The sequence below is a fragment of the Vulpes lagopus genome, chromosome 15 (genome assembly GCF_018345385.1).
Source record: "Vulpes lagopus strain Blue_001 chromosome 15, ASM1834538v1, whole genome shotgun sequence".
Classification (NCBI taxonomy): Eukaryota; Metazoa; Chordata; class Mammalia; order Carnivora; family Canidae; genus Vulpes; species Vulpes lagopus.
In genome coordinates, this window is record NC_054838.1 from 24,636,144 (window position 1) to 24,654,020 (window position 17,877).

The 17,877-nt window shown below is 49.6% G+C and overlaps 1 protein-coding gene across 8 annotated transcripts in view; it reads left to right on the forward strand.

Moving 5' to 3' along the window:
* P2RY2 (purinergic receptor P2Y2) overlaps positions 1-8,094 on the forward strand; it is a 67,602-nt gene extending 59,508 nt beyond the window's left edge. For all 8 annotated transcript variants that reach the window (XM_041730341.1, XM_041730342.1, XM_041730346.1 and 5 more), the window contains one exon: positions 4-8,094. In XM_041730341.1, coding sequence (XP_041586275.1) covers positions 4-1,141 — 1,138 coding nt within the window. In that variant the 3' untranslated portion in view covers positions 1,142-8,094. The remainder of the gene's footprint in view (positions 1-3) is intronic.
* The last annotated feature ends 9,783 nt before the right edge of the window (positions 8,095-17,877 follow it).

The following is a 17,877-nucleotide window of genomic DNA, read 5'->3' on the forward strand; positions in this document are numbered from 1 at the left end:
CAGGGCGATGGCCACAGGCCTGGACCACTGGAACAGCACCATCAATGACACCTGGGACGGGGATGAGCTAGGCTACAAGTGCCGTTTCAATGAGGACTTCAAGTACGTGCTGCTGCCCGTGTCCTACGGCGTGGTGTGTGTGCTGGGGCTGTGTCTGAACGCGGTGGCGCTCTACATCTTCCTGTGCCGCCTCAAGACCTGGAACGCGTCCACCACCTACATGTTCCACCTGGCCGTGTCCGATGCGCTGTACGCGGCCTCCCTGCCGCTGCTGGTCTACTACTACTCCCGCGGCGACCACTGGCCCTTCAGCATGGTGCTGTGCAAGCTGGTGCGCTTCCTCTTCTACACCAACCTTTACTGCAGCATCCTCTTCCTCACGTGCATCAGCGTGCACCGGTGCCTGGGCGTCCTGCGCCCGCTGCGCTCTCTGCGCTGGGGCCGGGCCCGCTATGCCCGCCGGGTGGCGGCCGCCGTGTGGGTGCTGGTGCTGGCTTGCCAGTCCCCCGTGCTCTACTTTGTCACCACCAGCGTGCGGGGCAGCCGCATCACCTGCCACGACACCTCTGCACCCGAGCTCTTCAGCCAGTTTGTGGCCTACAGCTCCGTCATGCTGGGCCTGCTCTTCGCGGTGCCCTTCGCCATCATCCTGGTGTGCTACGTGCTGATGGCTCGGCGGCTGCTGAAGCCGGCCTACGGGGCGTCGGGAGGCCTGCCGCGGGCCAAGCGCAAGTCGGTGCGCACCATTGCCGTGGTGCTGGCCGTCTTCGCCCTCTGCTTCCTGCCCTTCCACGTCACCCGCACCCTCTACTACTCCTTCCGCTCGCTGGACCTCAGCTGCCACGCCCTCAACGCCGTCAACATGGCTTACAAGATCACCCGGCCACTGGCCAGCGCCAACAGTTGCCTGGACCCGGTGCTCTACTTCCTGGCTGGCCAGAGGCTCGTGCGCTTTGCCCGAGATGCCAAGCCGCCCACAGACCCCACTCCTACTGCCCCGGCTCGCCGCAGGCGGGGCCTGCACAGGTTGGACAGAACTGATGTCAAGAGGATAAAAGATGTGTCCACCAGCAGTGAGGATTCTAGGCGGACAGAGTCCACCCCAGCTGGTGGGGAGAGCACCAAGGACATCCGGCTGTAGGACCCGAACCCCTCAGGCCTGTGCAAGTTTATCTGGTGGGAGTGGGGCTGTAGGGACTAGGACTTCTTCAGATGGGCTAGCCTCCCTGGATACGGCCCGTTAGTGACTCATGCCTGATGGTCAAGGGAGCCCTGACCTCGATGCTCTGTCATTTGGCAGATGTTCTCTGTGGCCCAGAGATTTCAACAGTCCCTATGACGCCAGTCACAATGTGTGTGTGTGAGCTGGGGAACAAGGTTTCAAGAAAGGCAAGGGTAAGGGGCCAGTGCTGCCCCTGGCCTGACTCCCACAGGCTGTGCCTGCCAGGTATCTAGCCTGATCCAGTCAAATGGAGAAACAGGCCCAGAGAGGAAAGTGACTTACCAAGGTCACATAGTCTAGGCCTGAGCTGCCTAGGAGGGGCAGGGTTGTGGGTTGACCAAAGGACCCTGGTAAGGAGCCAGGGCAGAGCCAGAGCTTCCTACAGAGGGCTCTGGGGCAGGTGTGGATGCCACAATGGACACACCTCTGAGAGAGGAAGGTAATGTCAGGGAACCACTGTCATAGACCCATCTGGAGGCTTCCCTGGGCTAGGAGCCAGTTTCAGGCTATAACTTCTACTGAAGTTGCTGTTGCTGCGTTGTGCCCTATTGTGTGGTTTGAGCATGAGGATGCAGACTAAGGAGCTCTTGCTGTCCACACTGGGGTCCTTTCTCCAACCTGTGCTTTTCTGCCACCTGCCTTCCCACTAGTTGCCTCAGTGCTAGTCTCACGTCAAGGATCCCCTCTCCAGACTCCAGGTCATCCCTCACTTTAAAGCTAACTGACTTTTATGCCTGGCTTTACTGGGTGCAGACAGGAGGCAGATGGGGTCCTGTCCTTGGGATGCCCCAGTTTGGGACTTAATGGCTATGGCCAGTCATGTGCTGGTAAATGTTAAACCATCTAACTGGCTCTCCAGGGCATGAGGGGGACCCCTTATCTGTAGCATTGCCAATTGCCATGGTGCAAATACTCCTGCCTTGGCCGATTTCAGACTACTAATGTGATGTCAGCCTCCTTGCGAAATTCCTGAAAATTTAACAGTTGGCTCTTGCAAGCAGGTCTGAGATGCTCCAGCACACCACTAGATAATGCTGAGTGGCTGGGCCTGGGGACCAGGGGGTCAGGGAGGCTTCCTGGAGCAGGGGACACTCCTGAGCTGTAGCTTCTGAGCAAAGCAGTTCATCAGAGAAGAACATCCAGGTGCAGGGTGTGTCCCGGGCAAAGATATGGGGGCAGGAAAGCAGGGTATGCAGGATCTGGAAGCAGGCTGGGCAGCTGGCACCCAGGCTCAAGGCAGGAATGAGGCTACGGTGGGTCGAGAGGGTACCAAGTCAGGGCTCCCTCCTTGCCTTTACCTGAGGTTTCCTTTGCACTGGGCCTTAGTATAGGAGAGATTCACTTCTCTTTCTGCCCCATCCTCTGTTACAGCATAATAGTTGGTGCTCAGGCCAGGTCAAGCTCAGGGTGAGGAAGATCTTTCTCACCTGTGACAGATTCTGGGTCCAGCCAGGACCACTGCGGAGATTTGTAGAGCTCGGCTGGACAGGGCCCAGCTCAGCCTTAGGGCAGGAGTTGGGCAAACCTGAAGGGCTTCACTTTTAATCTCAAATGTAAAGACTCACTCCCTCTCCCTCTGGGAGATTCCTTGCCCTATGAAAGAATATTCTTTTCTCCCCCCAAATGCTGCCTGCCTCTTATAACTTCTTTACCCTTCCCACTCTACTTTGTCAGAATGGAGTACCCCCCAGCCAAGGGTAGCTTCACAGTTCCTTCTTACAACAGGGACCCATCACAAGCCATGACCTAGAAAAATTACCCCGCATTGTGCAATGTGGGCGACCTGTTCAAAGTAGTGTGAAAGGCTTACCTCCCACATTTTAGGTTCTATACTTCTGTTAATGTAACCACAGTCCCTATGAGCTTTTTTTGTGACTATCTTTTACAGACTGTCCTTGAGCCTTTCCTGCAGGCCCAAGCTTATCTCTTTCTTACCAGCTGCTGCTCAGGCTGGATCCCATCCTAGTTTATAGGAACCCAGGTAAGATTACACCCTAGAGTCTAAATGCTGGGCTCAGATTCCCTTAGCCCTGGCAGGAGGTTATACATCTTGATTTGGGGGGCTCCGGAGTGTGCATCTGTGGTTAGGGGTAGGGCTATGGTCATCACAGGCCCAAGTTCCCTTAGTTCCCATCCCTTTCATGTCCTGCCTGCCTGCCACCCCCCAGCAGCTGCCCTGGAGACCCTGAGAACCCAGGGCCCTACAGCACATGGAGCCAACACTATGGCCTGGCCCCAGGAAGCCTTCCTTGAACCAGCCACCTGCACTTTTCTAAGGACAAAGGATCTAGAGGAAAGGAGGGCCTTAACCACCATCTAATCCAGGGTTAGACACTGGCGGGGGTAGGGAAGAGGGTCCCACCCCTGGACCCCAGTCAGACCGCCTGACCCCTTGAAGTGGCCACCTGGCCTTGCTGCTCAATGCCCAGGCCATCCACCTAGCAGGTGAGGTTCCTGATCCTCCTGCCTTGGGCTATTTTCAGCCCAAGTAAGAGCAGGATTTTCCACTCTCAAACCCAGACCATTGTCCAGTAGTGACGTGAGGGGACCTGCCTGCTCTCAAAATATCTCCTCTTACTCATTAGGCCTCCCTGGTCCCTCCCAGCCACCCCTCCTCCTTGCCCTGACATCACTTCCTGGGGCTGTTGACTCTTGAAGGCCGCTTGAAAGGGCATAGCCACCTGACAGGGACCCCAGGGATTATCCAGGCCTAGCTGTAGACTCAAGAGGGCCTTGCCCAAGGTCACTCTGCAGGTCAGCATGGTGCCTGGATGTGTGCCAGGGGCTCAGGCTGGCCCTGCTGCTCTGCTCCCTTTAGTTCAGGTCGGTGCCTTTGTGGGATTCCTGCCTTCACCCCCCACTGCCCCAGCTCTTCCCATCCTGGTGGTTGGAGCTGTTGGATAGAGCTGTGGCACTGAGGTCAGGGGCAGAGGAGAAGGGGGGGGGCAGTGGGGTGAGGTGGGGAGGAAAGGCCTGCTGTCCAGCTTGCAGCAACTATTCTCGGTGAGCTCTGTGTATCCAGGACAGGGGCCCTGGCACATGGGGCAGGGTGGGAGGGTATCTCTGCTGTGGATGGCATGCGTCCCAGGTCCCAGGAGGGAGGTCAGACCCCCAAAGCTACCCTTCTGCCACCACCATTGTTATGGCAGATTTGGGCTCTTCTGTTTAGAGTCAAGCTCATGAGGAAGGATACACATGCATTACCCCATGTCCCAGGCAGCATGCCAGACCCTCTCATCTCTATTATTTATTCTTCCCACAACTGTGTGAAATAGACACATTATCCTCATTTAGCAGATGAGGGCACAGGCTCTGAGAAGTGAAGACTTGCTCCAAGTTATACGGGCAGTAAGAGGGTGAGTCAGGATTGAATCCAGGCCCATCAGATGCCCACATTAGTTCCCTTTCCAGTAACCCATGCCACTTGCTGGGCAGGAGGGTCTGTAAGCAACCCTTCGGGTGACTCAAAATAAAAAGCGTGGTGTAGTGGGGATGGGGTTAAGAGCACAGATTTGATGCCCATACCCCCTCTGTTTGAGCGTTGTCTCCATTTCCTCCAGCCGAGGTACCTTGGGCAGATTACTGAGTCTTGCAGGGCCTCGGTTTTCTCATTTCCAAAAGGACACACTACCACCCATGTGGGGCATTGGGTCAGTACACACAAAACACTTAGAACAGTACCTGGCACATGGTAGGCGTTTACATGGCAGGCTCTGTGCCAAGGTGATACAGAGGCAAACTGGCTGCACCCTGCCCTTATGGAGTCGACATAATGCAGTATATAACCACACTAGGATACATTATTTGAAGGAAAGGAATGTCCAGCCAGTGAGCAACAGTGGGCCTCCTGGGACGAAGGCTTCCCCAGGATATAGGAGGAGGTAAGGAGGTCTACCCTGGGATAAGGTGTGGGGCTACCTCTGCCCTGCGTGGCACTGGGTGGCCTTCAGGCCCATGGACCTGTGTTTGCTTACAGAACCTTGTCCCTGTGCCAGGCTGTGAGAGGGCAGCAGGGAGAAGCAAGAGGAGGAGGATGAGGGGAAAGGAAGGATGCCCTTGATAACAAGCTTCTATAGCCAGCCCCTATGGACCAGCAGGCTCCCACTCACCCATGGCAAAAGGCTTAACCATTTCTCCCTGATGGTCTCCATCATAGGGTGCTGCAACTACTTCTTCATTCAACCAAGAGCCTGAGACCCAGGGTGGCAGGACTGGCTGGGAGCTGGGCCAGAGCAGCCAATGAATGGGCAATTTTTGCTGTGTGACCTGAGGCCAGCTGCCTGCCCTCTCTGGGCCACTCTCTGGAGCTTGGGGCCCTTGCCTCCCACTTCCCACTTCTTGCCTCAGTTAGGGCCTCAGCTACCTAGATCTTCAGCAAAGGCACAACTAACAGTTGCTCCCCCAGGCACTTCCCAGACTCCCTGGGCTCTCAGTTCTGAGGACTAGAGTTGGCAACAGTTCTCCCCTGGCATCAAGTGACAGAGAGGTAAAGCAACTCCATTGGCACCCCACGGTGGGTTGGAGTGCAGCTGATCCAACGTCTGATGCCCCTGCCTTTTGCAGGGCAGAGGGTGGAGTCTAGCCCGGAGTGCCCGAACTGCAGCAAATGTGTTTGTCTTTCCAAGCGGCATGCACTGGTGGGGGGTGGAGATGAACCCCAGAAGCCTAGCTCTCATCCTCTTCTGCCCTGTGCACTATGTGACTTGCCGAATGCCTTCACCTCTCTGAGCCTCAGTTTCCCTATCTGCTGTGGGGTGTGGCTCTGCCCAGCCACTCTTCCTCTGGTATGGCTTCCTGAGCTTGCCTCTTTCTTGGCTTCAGCTCAGCCAGGTGTCCAGTCTTAGTCCTGTCCCAGCCAGGAACAATGGGCTGGGCTGGGCCAGTCACTCCTGGCCCCAGACTCAGTCCCCAGGGGCTCACCCTGGACTATTTTCAGCCCTGGGAGATGGAGTCAGAAAAGGATTTTCCACTCCCAGCACAATGGCTGCCCTAGACCATTGTCCAGCTGTGACAGGAGATCCGCCTACCCCAAAATATCTTCCATGCCCCTACTGTGTGGGCCTCCCTCTCCTGTTCCTCACCTCCCCACCTGGACATGGCTTCTTGGGGCTGTTAACTCCTGAAGGCTGTTGTGGTTTCATGTAAGCCCCCTGGAAGACATGACCAGCTGGAATCAGTTTTCTCTCCTGGCAGGGACCCCAGGAATCCTTTGACTATTTAGAGGGACGAGAGGCCCAGAGAGAGCAGCACCTTGCCCAAGGTCACACAGCAGTCAGTGTGGACACTAGATGTGAGGCCAGGGCTTCCTGTCTCCTCCGGCTGCCTCTGCTGCCCTCATCAGCTGTGCCTTCTGAGAGCTCGCCCTGGGGGGGCCCCTATGGGCATGCCAGAGAGAGGCCCAAGGGACACGAAGTGGCAGGGAGATAGCTTGGAAACCTGGAGCACCCTATTCAGCCCTGTTTTTTTGTTTTTTGTTTTTAACCAAATGTGGCTTTAGTGGTCACAAAACCACTCTGGGGAAAGAAGGAGGTTGGGGTGCACAAGGAGGCTGAGGCAGGAGGAGCAGTGTTGTGGCCCCTCTCAACCATCACCGGCTCTGTGACCACAAGTTCAGTTTCTTTGTCCGTAAAATGGAACGGCTAATACATCTTTTTCCAGTTTACTGAACAGTAAGAATGCGGCAAGGCACAAACCTCACTGTTTTATCTTCCTCCTACCAGTACTGCCTGCTGCATGTCTAATTTCCCTTTCCCATCCATAAATTGTTTATTTGGCAAACTCCAAATCTTTGAGTCACTTGTGAGTAACAAAGTTCACTCCGGCTTAGGGTTCCGATGCCAATGACATGAATGCCCACCCCTTCCTCTTTCCTGGGGCTGGGAGGACCCTCCTCACCCCTTCTTTGGGGCCCTCTCTCCTCCCAGTGTTGGGCAAGGTGGGGAGGAGGGAAGGGACCGGTGTATCTTCCCCAGGACTGGCCACAGCCCTTTTTTTGCTGTCCTTGCTTCTCTAGCCGGGACGGTGTGACCCTCATCGCCCCCTGCACATGGAGCCCTCCCAATACCAGCCCACAGCTTTGTACAAGATCCTCTTCATTCACCCAGCCTGTGCGTGCCCCATCTTTCTTGCTGAGACTCTAACTCCTCCACCCCTGTCTCCTGAGTGACTTGCCTAGAGCACCCCTCCCCTGGCTTGGTTGGGAATTCACAACAGCAGGGATGTTTTCGAGGTCATTGAACCCAGTGTGCAGCTTGTAGGATCAGCATGGGGGGGGGTGGTAGAAGGTTGGGGTAATAAACTCTGAGAAGGTGTCTGACCCCAGTGGTTTTCAGGTCTTTCGAAAATGGGGTATTTTACCCCTGCGTATCCTTGGATCGATGTCCTGGAGCCAAATTCCAAATCAGCAGCCACATGAAAAGTCCCACCTTGTTGTGGGATTAAACTATTAGGCCAGCCTTTGTGACCAGAGCAATTGCAAAATGTGGGGGAGGAAATTCAAAGCCTACTGCATGGGTCACCATGTGGCCTGGGCTAATGTGTGCGTGCGTGTGCATGCGTGCGTGCGTGTATGTGCGTGTTTATGTCTGTGTTGAGTTGTCACATCTGTGTTCCAAGGAGACTGCTGAGGGGGAAGGGCAGTCCCCACAGACACGGAGCAGATACCTGGAGACAGAAGGGCTTTGCGTGGGTGGCCAGCCTGGAGGAAGCAAAGGGAAGAGAGGCTGCCAGGAGGTCCAGCTAATGGAAGGAGATGGGCTTAGGGATGGCAGGAAGAGATGGGGAGTGGGGCGAGGGCCCAGTGTGGGCGTGCTTCATGGCCCAATTCAATTAAGCTCTCTATTCTTAATTTCCTACTAAATCCCGGCCTGCCAGCTCTGTGGATCCTTTCTACTCCCTTCATGCCTCATTCTCCTTCCTTTTCCCCAGCTCCTCTCCCTCCATACTCTTCATTTTCCTCCTCTTTTTGCTCCTCGGTCCCAGAATTCCTGGGAACAAAGGGAAGCCAACGGGGACAGTTCAGAGCATCAGACCCAGGCCTTCAGCTGGAGCAGCGGCTCACCTCCCTTCCCCACCTCCCTTCCCGGGCTGTGCGTCTACAGCACTAGGTCCCCGGTTCGCGGACGCTGCCCTGCTGCCCCCTGGTGGCCAGAGTGGCTGCAGCCGCAGGAACGGGGACTGAGGTCCACACCTCCGCCTGCGGGGTGATGAAAGAAAAATGATCCTGCTGGCAGCCAGGGTGCTGGAGAGTGCCAGGTGGGGGTAGGACAGAGAATTGAAACGGAGAAAACACAGTTTGCAAAACATATTGTGACTTGCAAAACAGTAATAGAGCTTCATCAAGCCATGATGCCCACCTCAGACGATCTAAGCTCACCCTTAAACACCTGTGTACTTAGACTCACAGGTTCCAGAAGAATACAGACTGATCTAATAGTAACACTCCTCGAGGACTCCTGTGCTCTCAACATGGGATTGCTGACTGCTCCAACAACTCCCTGTTCTGCAAATTCTGACCAATCTCTGCCAAAGGCCCTCCCTTGACTACCTCCAGCAACATCCCCCCACACACAATCCCATAAGCACCCTTCTCTAACTCCTTGCTTTAGAGACACCCCCAGGGGTCCTCCAGTGTGAGGTCTTTGCTGCAGCAGATGATAAGCCCAGGCTTGTTGGCTTCAGGTGTGTTCCTGGTGGAGCAGGCTGCCCTCACTGACAAGAGATTCCTGGGTGAGGTGACATGTCAGCTCTCCACTCCAGCCTGCCCACCCCCATGGGCTCTCAGGGACTGCCCCATCTAGAGCCCCGCAGCCCCGAACTGACCCATCATGGTGCACTCTGGCACCAGGACAAAGTGCCACACTGTATTTTTTTCCCTCAGGGGAAGCACACCATGTCCAGCATTTGGCTCTGTAAAGGCAGGATTGAGGGGCGGACAGAACTGCGCCGTGTTCAGTGTTACCTCTACCAGCCTCCCCAGCTTGAGGTTTCAAAGACACAGACTGGGCCCTCTCTGGTTCTTTGGGGGGCAGGAGGGTTGTCCCCAAAGACGGTGTCATGATGTCCCCTGGCCTTGTGTGTCCGTTTGGCCTCCTGTCTACCTTCCAGGCCCTGTATGGAGTTCCCCACCTTCACTGGCTGTCAGGAAGACACCCAAGCTCTGGGTTTGAGGACACAGCTGGGTGTTTGGGAGAGGGGCTAGAGGCCCTCCTATGGGGCTTACAGATCTGAGGGTGGACCTAGGCCCCAAGGACCAGCTCCAGTCTGGGAGCTCTGCTGAAGGGAAGCTAGAATCTTCTCCCTCTAAGGGTGAGGACTCCGAAAAGATCTGTATATGCCCCACAAGAGTCCTCTCTGCACCCTAACATCATTTGCCCCATCTCCCCCAGCTCCAGGGAAGGAAAGATCACTTCCTCCTGGCATCGCTTCCCCCTGAGGGAGAGCCCTCCTCCCTGTCTTCCCAGCTTGGCCTGAGGGGCACACAGAATATTTGCCCTCAGCCTAGCTCAGCCATGGGAGGGAGGGTATGATCATGACCCTGAGTTCGCGTTTCTCGGGCCCTTGCCCCCAGTCCTGCCCCATTCCAATGCCTCTACACACCCTCAGAGCCCCGGACCCCTGGGTGCCCCTAGAAGTCCTTGCCTCCTCACGGGGTAGCCTCTAAGACTGGACTCCTCCTCCTGGAAGGTGTGACCAAGCTCAGCTGGTCCTCCTAGCACCCCTTGTGACTACCTCTGGGCAGAAGTCAGGGTTCACCCACTGCCCATGAGATGTCTATAATTTGGATCCCACTAGCCCATTAGTAGGTAAAATGCATCTGACTCTCATCATGTGGAAGGGGAGGCCCAAGTGCAGGGAGTGGGCAGTACAAAGGTGAGCCAGCCTTCCAAGTCCCACCCTCACGTCTTCACTGCATCTGCAGCCCTCACCCACAAGCTTTTCCTCCACCTATACCCAAGTGCCTTCTTTTCACATACTTAGAAAGCACATAAACCTTAGGCTGTTTACATTTGAATCTTGGCTCTGCCACTCATAAATCAGATGATTTTGGGCACTTTGGTTTCCTCATATAAGATTCATATTTTATTTGAACTCTGTCTTTTCCTACTAGGGTGAGGTCTCCCAGGGAACAGGGGGCCTTGTACTTTTGTCACTGATTTATCCTCAGTGCCCAGAACAGTGCCTGGCACATGGTACACAATTGTTGAATGAATGAATGAATGAATGAATGAATAGCAGCTCAAAGTGAGGAATGAGATAAACTCTATAAACTGTTTTGCAGAATATCTAGTACCAATGGGTACTCATTAGATGTTAACTCCTTTCCTTTGCAAAACAAGTCAAATTAATCATTTCATGTAAGGTTCACAATGGCTCTTTGAGGCAAAAACATTACCATTGATTCATTCCTCCATTTATTCAACAAATATTTACCAAGAGACTACTATATCCCAGGTACTGTCATTGTAGATGGTTGGAAATCATCAATGAATAAAAAACAAAGACCTTTCCCTCGTGGAGTTTACATTCAAGGGGGGGATGAGAGAGACAAAAGCACCAGACTTAAATGTAAATTCCATGGTATGCTAGAAAGGGAACAGCAGAGCAGGAGTGATTGGAAGAGTGGGAAAGTTGGGAGTAAGGGGTGGGGTGGATATGATTTTAAAGAGAACAGTCAGGTGAAGCTCACAAGGGACCCAAAAGAGAGAATTTGAGCAGACTTGAAGGAGGTGTGGGAGTTAACAAAGGGGGTCTCTCAGGGAAGAGTTTTCCAGACAGAGGGGAGTGTAAATGGTCCCACTACCTGCGTAAGGAGGCAGTGGCTGGGGTGGAGGAAGGAGGAGTGGAGGCCAGAGATGAAGGGAAACTGGTAGGACATGGAATGAGGCAGAAAGTAATGAGAGAGTTACAATCTGGCTTATATTTTAGATGGATCTAGCTAGGGGTGCCTGGGTGGCTCAGTCAGTTAAGCAGCTGACTCTTAATCTGACTCATGACTCAGGTCATGATCTCAGGGTCATGGGATGGAACCCCATGTTGGCTCCACACTCAGTATGGAGTCTGCTTGAGATTCTCTCTGCCCCTCCCCCCACTCATGCATGCCCTCTTTTTCTCTCTCTAAAATAAAAAAAATAAAAAAATAAAAAAAGATTTGACTGCTGTCTTGCAAATAAACAAGAGCAGGGCAAGAACAGGAGCAAGAGCAGTAAGGAGCTAATGCAGGAAGCCAGGAGAGAGATCATGGGGATTGGGACCAGGTGGTAGTGGAGGTGGTGAGAAATGGACCAATGCCAGATGTATTTTGAAGGAAGAGCCAATAGGATTCCTGATAGTTTTTTTCCTACAAGGTTTGGCAGGCAGTGAAACTGCAGTCCAGAGGAGGCCTAGAGGGTTGGCACAGACCTTCGGGTCCCTGAGTTGGGTGGGGAATGGAGCTAGGAAAAGCAGGAAGGTGCCCAGGTCTGGGGCAGTGTCTGGGGGAGGAAAAGGCAGGATGAGAGGAAGGATTCTGCTGCAGCAGGTCACAAACCAGCCCCAGGGCAGCTGGGCGTTGATTTGATCAATGGCTTTTTCCTCTTCCCCTGAATTCCCCTATGATGGCCTTTTAATTGGGTCCATTTGTTCCAAGATCTTGAGCTGAGCAGACACCAGAGTATTTGCTTATTATTAAATAGATTAGAAAATGGCCCTATGTTTGGGGCTGCCAGAAAAGTCAGAGCAGCTGCATGGATTCTCTGAGTAGTAACTGCAGGCCCCGGGTTCACTGCAGAGCCCATGCCAGGCATCTTGTCTTCATCAGTGCTGCCCGTCCATCTGCACTGTCTTTGCCCCTGCCTGGCTCGCCTGCTAAGTATCTCCTCTTCCTCCAAGATTCACTTCAAAATCCCCTCCTCAGGAAGCCTTGCTGATCACCATTCCTGCTCTTGGCCTCATCTCTCTGGGCAGAACTCTCACAGGTAGGGTGAAGGACACCCCAATGGAGGGCCTGCCTCCAACAAAAGCCACAGTCCAAATTGGGGGCTTTTAGGAGGACACCCAAAGAGCATTTAAATCACAACCCCACTTAAATAGAAAACACGTTTCCAGTTCCCCCAGTTCCTCCCCACAAAGGAGCTGGGCTCAGAAAAAGGGTGGAGGGTGGTATAGGCAGGAAGGGGCAGAGAGAAGTGTCAAATTCATATCATGTGTGGAGAAAGGAGGACCCTCTTTTACTGCTGGTGCAAGCCACTCTGGAAAAGTGTATGGAGGTTCCTCAAAAAGTTAGAAATAGAACTACCCTATGATCCAGCAATCACACTTGCTGGGTATTTATCAAAGAATACAACAACACTAATTCAAAGGCATACATGCACCCCGATGTTTATAGCAGCATTATCAACAATAGCCAAACTATGGAAACAGCCCAAATGTCCATTGACTGAGTGGATAAAGAAGATGTGGTACGTACACACACACACACACACACACACACACACACACACACGATGGAATATTACCCAGCCATAAAAAAAGAATGAAATCTTGCCATTTGCAATGATGTGGAAAGAGCTAGAAAGTATTATACTAAATGAAATGTCAGAGAAACACAAATACCATATGATTTCACTTACATATGGAGTTTGAGGAACAAAACAAATGAACAAATGGGATAAAAAAGAGAGACATCAGTTAAGAAAGAGACTCTTAACTATAGAGAACAAACCAATGGTTATCAGAGGGCAGGTGGGTGGAGGGATAGGTGAAACAGGTGATGGGGATTAAGAAGTGCACTTGTGATGAGTACCATGTGTTGTATGGAAGTGTTGAATCACTATGTTGTACACCTGAAACTAATAGTACACTGTAAACTAACTGGAATTTAAGTAAAAACGTAAGAAAAATAAGGTGCACTATTCTCTGTTTAGAAAAATTCATATCATGGAAATGTAAACTCACCTGGAGAAAAAGAAAACCATTTCCTGGCAGTAACAAATTCAGACTGTTAAGGAAAACAAAAACAAAAAAACCCCAAAAAAACCACTGGTTACTTCCATGTAATCATTATCCATTGATTTGCTCTGTGAAAGATGAGAATTTAGGTTTCTTTCCTCATTCTCCTACTGTAATTTCTGGGTAAAACAATATTAAGTGCTTACATTTTTATGACCCTGAAAGTATTGTTTGCAATAACATCTTATAGCATTCTATGAGTACATTTTCTTTCTTGTGTAACTTTTTGTTTTTCCTAGAATTAATAATTGTCTCACTGTACACCCTTAAGAGGTGTACAGTGTCATATGTCATATGCTAAGGACAAAGAAAATTACAAGGAAATCTTAGTTTTTGTAATCATATCATGAGTGGCTATTGAGCCCTTGAAATATGACCCCTCTGAATTGAGTTGTGTTGCAGGTATAAAATACACACTGGGGGGACGCCTGGGTGGCTCAGCGGTTGGGTGTCTGCCTTTGGCTCGGGGAGTGATCCTAGGATTCTGGGATCAAGTCCCACATCAGGCTCCCTGCATGGAGCCTGCTTCTCCCTCTGCCTATGTCTCTGCCTTTCTCTCTCTTTCTCTCTCTCTCTCTCTGTGTCGCTCATGAATAAATAAATAAAATCTTAAAAAAAAAACACCACTGGGTTTCAAAGACTTGGGTGCAAAACAAAGGTGGTAAAATATTAATTTTTTATATTGGTTGTATATTGATATAGTAATACTTTGGATATAATGAGTTAAATAAAATATATTACTAAAATTAATTTCATTGATTTCTGATTACTTTTCTAATGTGGTTCCTTGACTATTTTAAATTATACCTGTAGCTTGCATTTATTCTATCAAACCAATCTAGGCAGTGATTGCCAATGGCTGCTAGTGGATATAGCAGTCTCCCACGACCTGGACAACACTGACCAATATAACATCACAAAAAAAGAAAAAGAGATATGATGTCTTGCTGATGTAATGTAAAAGGAAATACACACCACCACATATGAATTCTTGCCAAAAAAGTTGAACCTGAGTCTGATCAAATCTCGGATTTAACTACCACTTTTCAGGAAATGCAGGGTACATAGGAACATATTACATGACAACATGAAAAAATGGCTAGATTCAGAATCTGATAACTTTTACAGGATAAATGACCTAGTTTTTTTCCACAAATAAATGGGGGGAAATGGTAAAGGAATAGACATAGGAATGGAAGTCAAAGCAAAGGTCCTGTCTCTCCTCACTGTTACAAAAGTATAATAAGGCCTGCCCCAACTTCCTAAATGTTCAGAAGCCATTTATCCTGAAGGGCTAACAAGGGAAGGAAATCCGAAACAGAAAAAAAGGCTGGAGAATATGTGGGTTTTCTCCACTGTTATAAGCTGCACTATGCTCCCCCCTCAAATTTATATGTTAAGGTTCTAACACCCAGTGCCTCAGAATGTAATGTTATTTCGGGAAAGGGTCTTTAAAGAGGTAACTGAGTTAAAATTAAGTCACTTGGGTGGGCCCTAATCCAGTGTACTTGTAAGAAGAGGAGATTTGGACACAGACATATCCAGAGGTAAGGTGACGTGGAGAAGACAGCCATCCACAAAGTTGAGGAGAGCCAAGATCCACCTTTCACAGCCCCAAGAAGGAACCAATCCTGCCATCACCATGATTTTGGACTTCTAGCCTCCAAAACTGTGAGAAAATAAATTTCTGTTGCTTAACCCCCCAATCTGTGGTCCTTGTTATGGCAGCCCTAGCAGACTAATTCATCCAACTGTCAGTGGGGCAGGCGCTCATGAGAATCATTCCATCTGTTATGGGGGAAAGGGAGCTGGGTTTTCTTTGCCCCTATTTCCTCAGATAGGAACACCTGGTGGAAATTACTTCTTTTTTTTTTCCTTCGAAGATTTTAATGGAGATTATTGCCTAAAGTTTTTTAATCCATCTGAGAAAAGTTAGTTTTAGATTCAGAGGGCAATACAACCACAGAAGCAGGCAGTCTTTCTAGTTTTGAGGATACAGGAGGCAAGATAGAGGAGTATAATCTGAAATGGTTTTAACCCAAAATCTTCTAGAAAGTTCAAAAGATGGATACTAGGAAAATTTCATCTTTATAGGCCTTGGTGGGACAATTCTGAAAGTTCTACGATTGGTGATTTTTGACAAGGTCACAATAAAAAAGACAAGAAAGATGGACATCCCCAAAAAACATCTTTAAGGGCTCTGACTAGTGGTCAAATGTACTAATGTTTGGTATCAGAACTGTTTGTATAAAGTGAGGACTTCATATAACTCTTTCTGGGTTGATAATTTGTCACAGTGGGGGACCTGGCCCTAAGCACTCTAATCAGCCTAAATTCTCATCTTCAGCCCCCATACTGTATTTCCTCTTCAACCACCACAATGCTGTTTTTACCACCACAATGTTGATGATCTTTATATCAAAGAAAATCATCTCTTGAATCAGTTGCATCACTCAGCTGATTTTCTTACTCTTTATTGTCATCTCTAAATACCATGTGTTGACATTAATGGCCTATAATTACTTCATAGCTATCTGTAATCCATTATCGTTATAAGGCCACTACACCTTATTAGATGTGTTTGGTGTTGCAATTTGAGGTGTGTGTATGTGTGTGTGTGAGAAAGAGAGAGAGACAGAGACAGAGATAGAGAGAGAGAGACAGAGGAATGGGATTTGCTGGAACCACTGCCTATAGAGGGACGTGCTTAGGCCAACCTTCTGCAACGGCAATGTCACCAGCCATTATCTATACGATAATTTCCTAGTCCTCTAAACACCTTGCACCAGCACCTCTGTCCATGAGGAGGTTGTTTTCACTGTGGTGGGCACTAATATGCAGGACCCAGTCTTCATTTCTTTCATTTTCATTAATCTGCTCAAGGCAAATCAAAACCCTTCGGCACCTACTGCTCTCACATCAATGCCATTTCTCTTTTCTTTGGGTGAGCAGCATGTATATGTCTTAAACAGTCTTCTCCAGGGTCTATGAATCAGGACCTATGAACTGGCGTATTTTCTATTCCATTGTGGGCCCATGCTGAACCCCCTATGTAGAGCCCAAGGAAAAAGGAAAATCCTCGTGAAAATCCAGGAAAACAGTGATAATGTAAGGAGATCTAAATTTTTATTTTATTGGTATTTTCATGGGGATTTTGTTCCTATGTTCATTCTACATATGGAGGAATGTTTAGTGTTTTCTTAAAATGGACTCTTTTCATCACTTCCCTCATAAGTAATCTTGGCTCATTCTTTGCATTCTTATCTCCTACACACCATGTAGACAGGTTTGACTAGGTGTAGTTGCTTATACACTAGACAATCTTTAATTCTCTTTGGCACTCCTTTTGTCTTCTGGTCATTTCCCAATTCTTCACATATACTATGAGTCCACAGTGACCTGGAGAAAAGTTAAACACTGCAACTTCCCTACCTAAATCCAGAAGTGCCAAATATTTTGGAAGGGCCTTCTTTCTTGTCAGTTCTATTACTGGAAGAGGCAGCAGGATTCCAAAAAAAAAAAAAAAAATGCCTCTTTCAACCTATGTAAACAGCTCAAAGTGGATCCAAACCGTCTTGATCTTGGTTTATTATTCCAAGTCACCTTTTGCTTTGTTATTCTGGCCTTCTTGTCTGCTTCTAAGAGTGACAACATTGAAGAGCTTATGCCAGCCATATCTTCAAGTGGTGGCAGGTAGAGATATTTCTACACAAAACCAACCTCCCTGGTGAGTAAGTACATTCATAGCCCCCTCCACAAAAGAGGAGGAAGTCAGGGCTTTTTCCTTTGAATGTGAATCACATCCACTTATTCTCAAACTTTGGAGACAAAAATAAATAAATAAACTGTAAAGAACAATTCTGTTGTTTCTTATCTGATAATTTTCTTTTTTTAAAGATTTATTTGTTTGAGAGAGAGAGAGAGAGTGCATACGCATGGGAAAGGGGCAGTGGGAGAGAACCTTCAAGCAGAATCCCCGCTGAGCATGGAGCCCAATGAGGGGCTCAGGCTCATGATCTCTGAGGTCATGACCTGAGCAGAAACCAAGCATTGGAAGTTCACCTACTGAGCCACCCAGGTACTCCGATTTCTTATTTGATAATTTTCAATGGAGGACACCATTACTCTGTTAGTATTTTTCTGATCTGCAAATTGCCAGAAGCCAAAGTGAGCATCATATAAATGTCAATACAATAAAACATTACATGATGAAGAGAACACATGACAACACCATTTTGACACTGTTAATGCCCCAAACAGCACTAATCCAGGGTGATTAGAGCACTAGATGTATCCAAGAACTCAGGGGGAAGATTGGCTGGTGGTATAAAAATTGCACGATATTATCTAAAATGGCAGCAAGTGTTCTGAAAAAAACACTTAGTTCTTGCTGCAAATTTTGTCATTTATCATTTAAAACCATTGCACAGGGATCCCTGGGTGGCGCAGCGGTTTGGCGCCTGCCTTTGGCCCGGGGCGCGATCCTGGAGACCGGGGATCGAATCCCACGTCGGGCTCCCGGTGCATGGAGCCTGTTTCTCCCTCTGCCTGTCTCTGCCTCTCTCTCTCTCTCTCTGTGACTATCATGAATAAATAAATAAAATCTTTAAAAAATAAAAATAAAAAAAATAAAACCATTGCACATAAAATTGGATAAACAGGGGCGC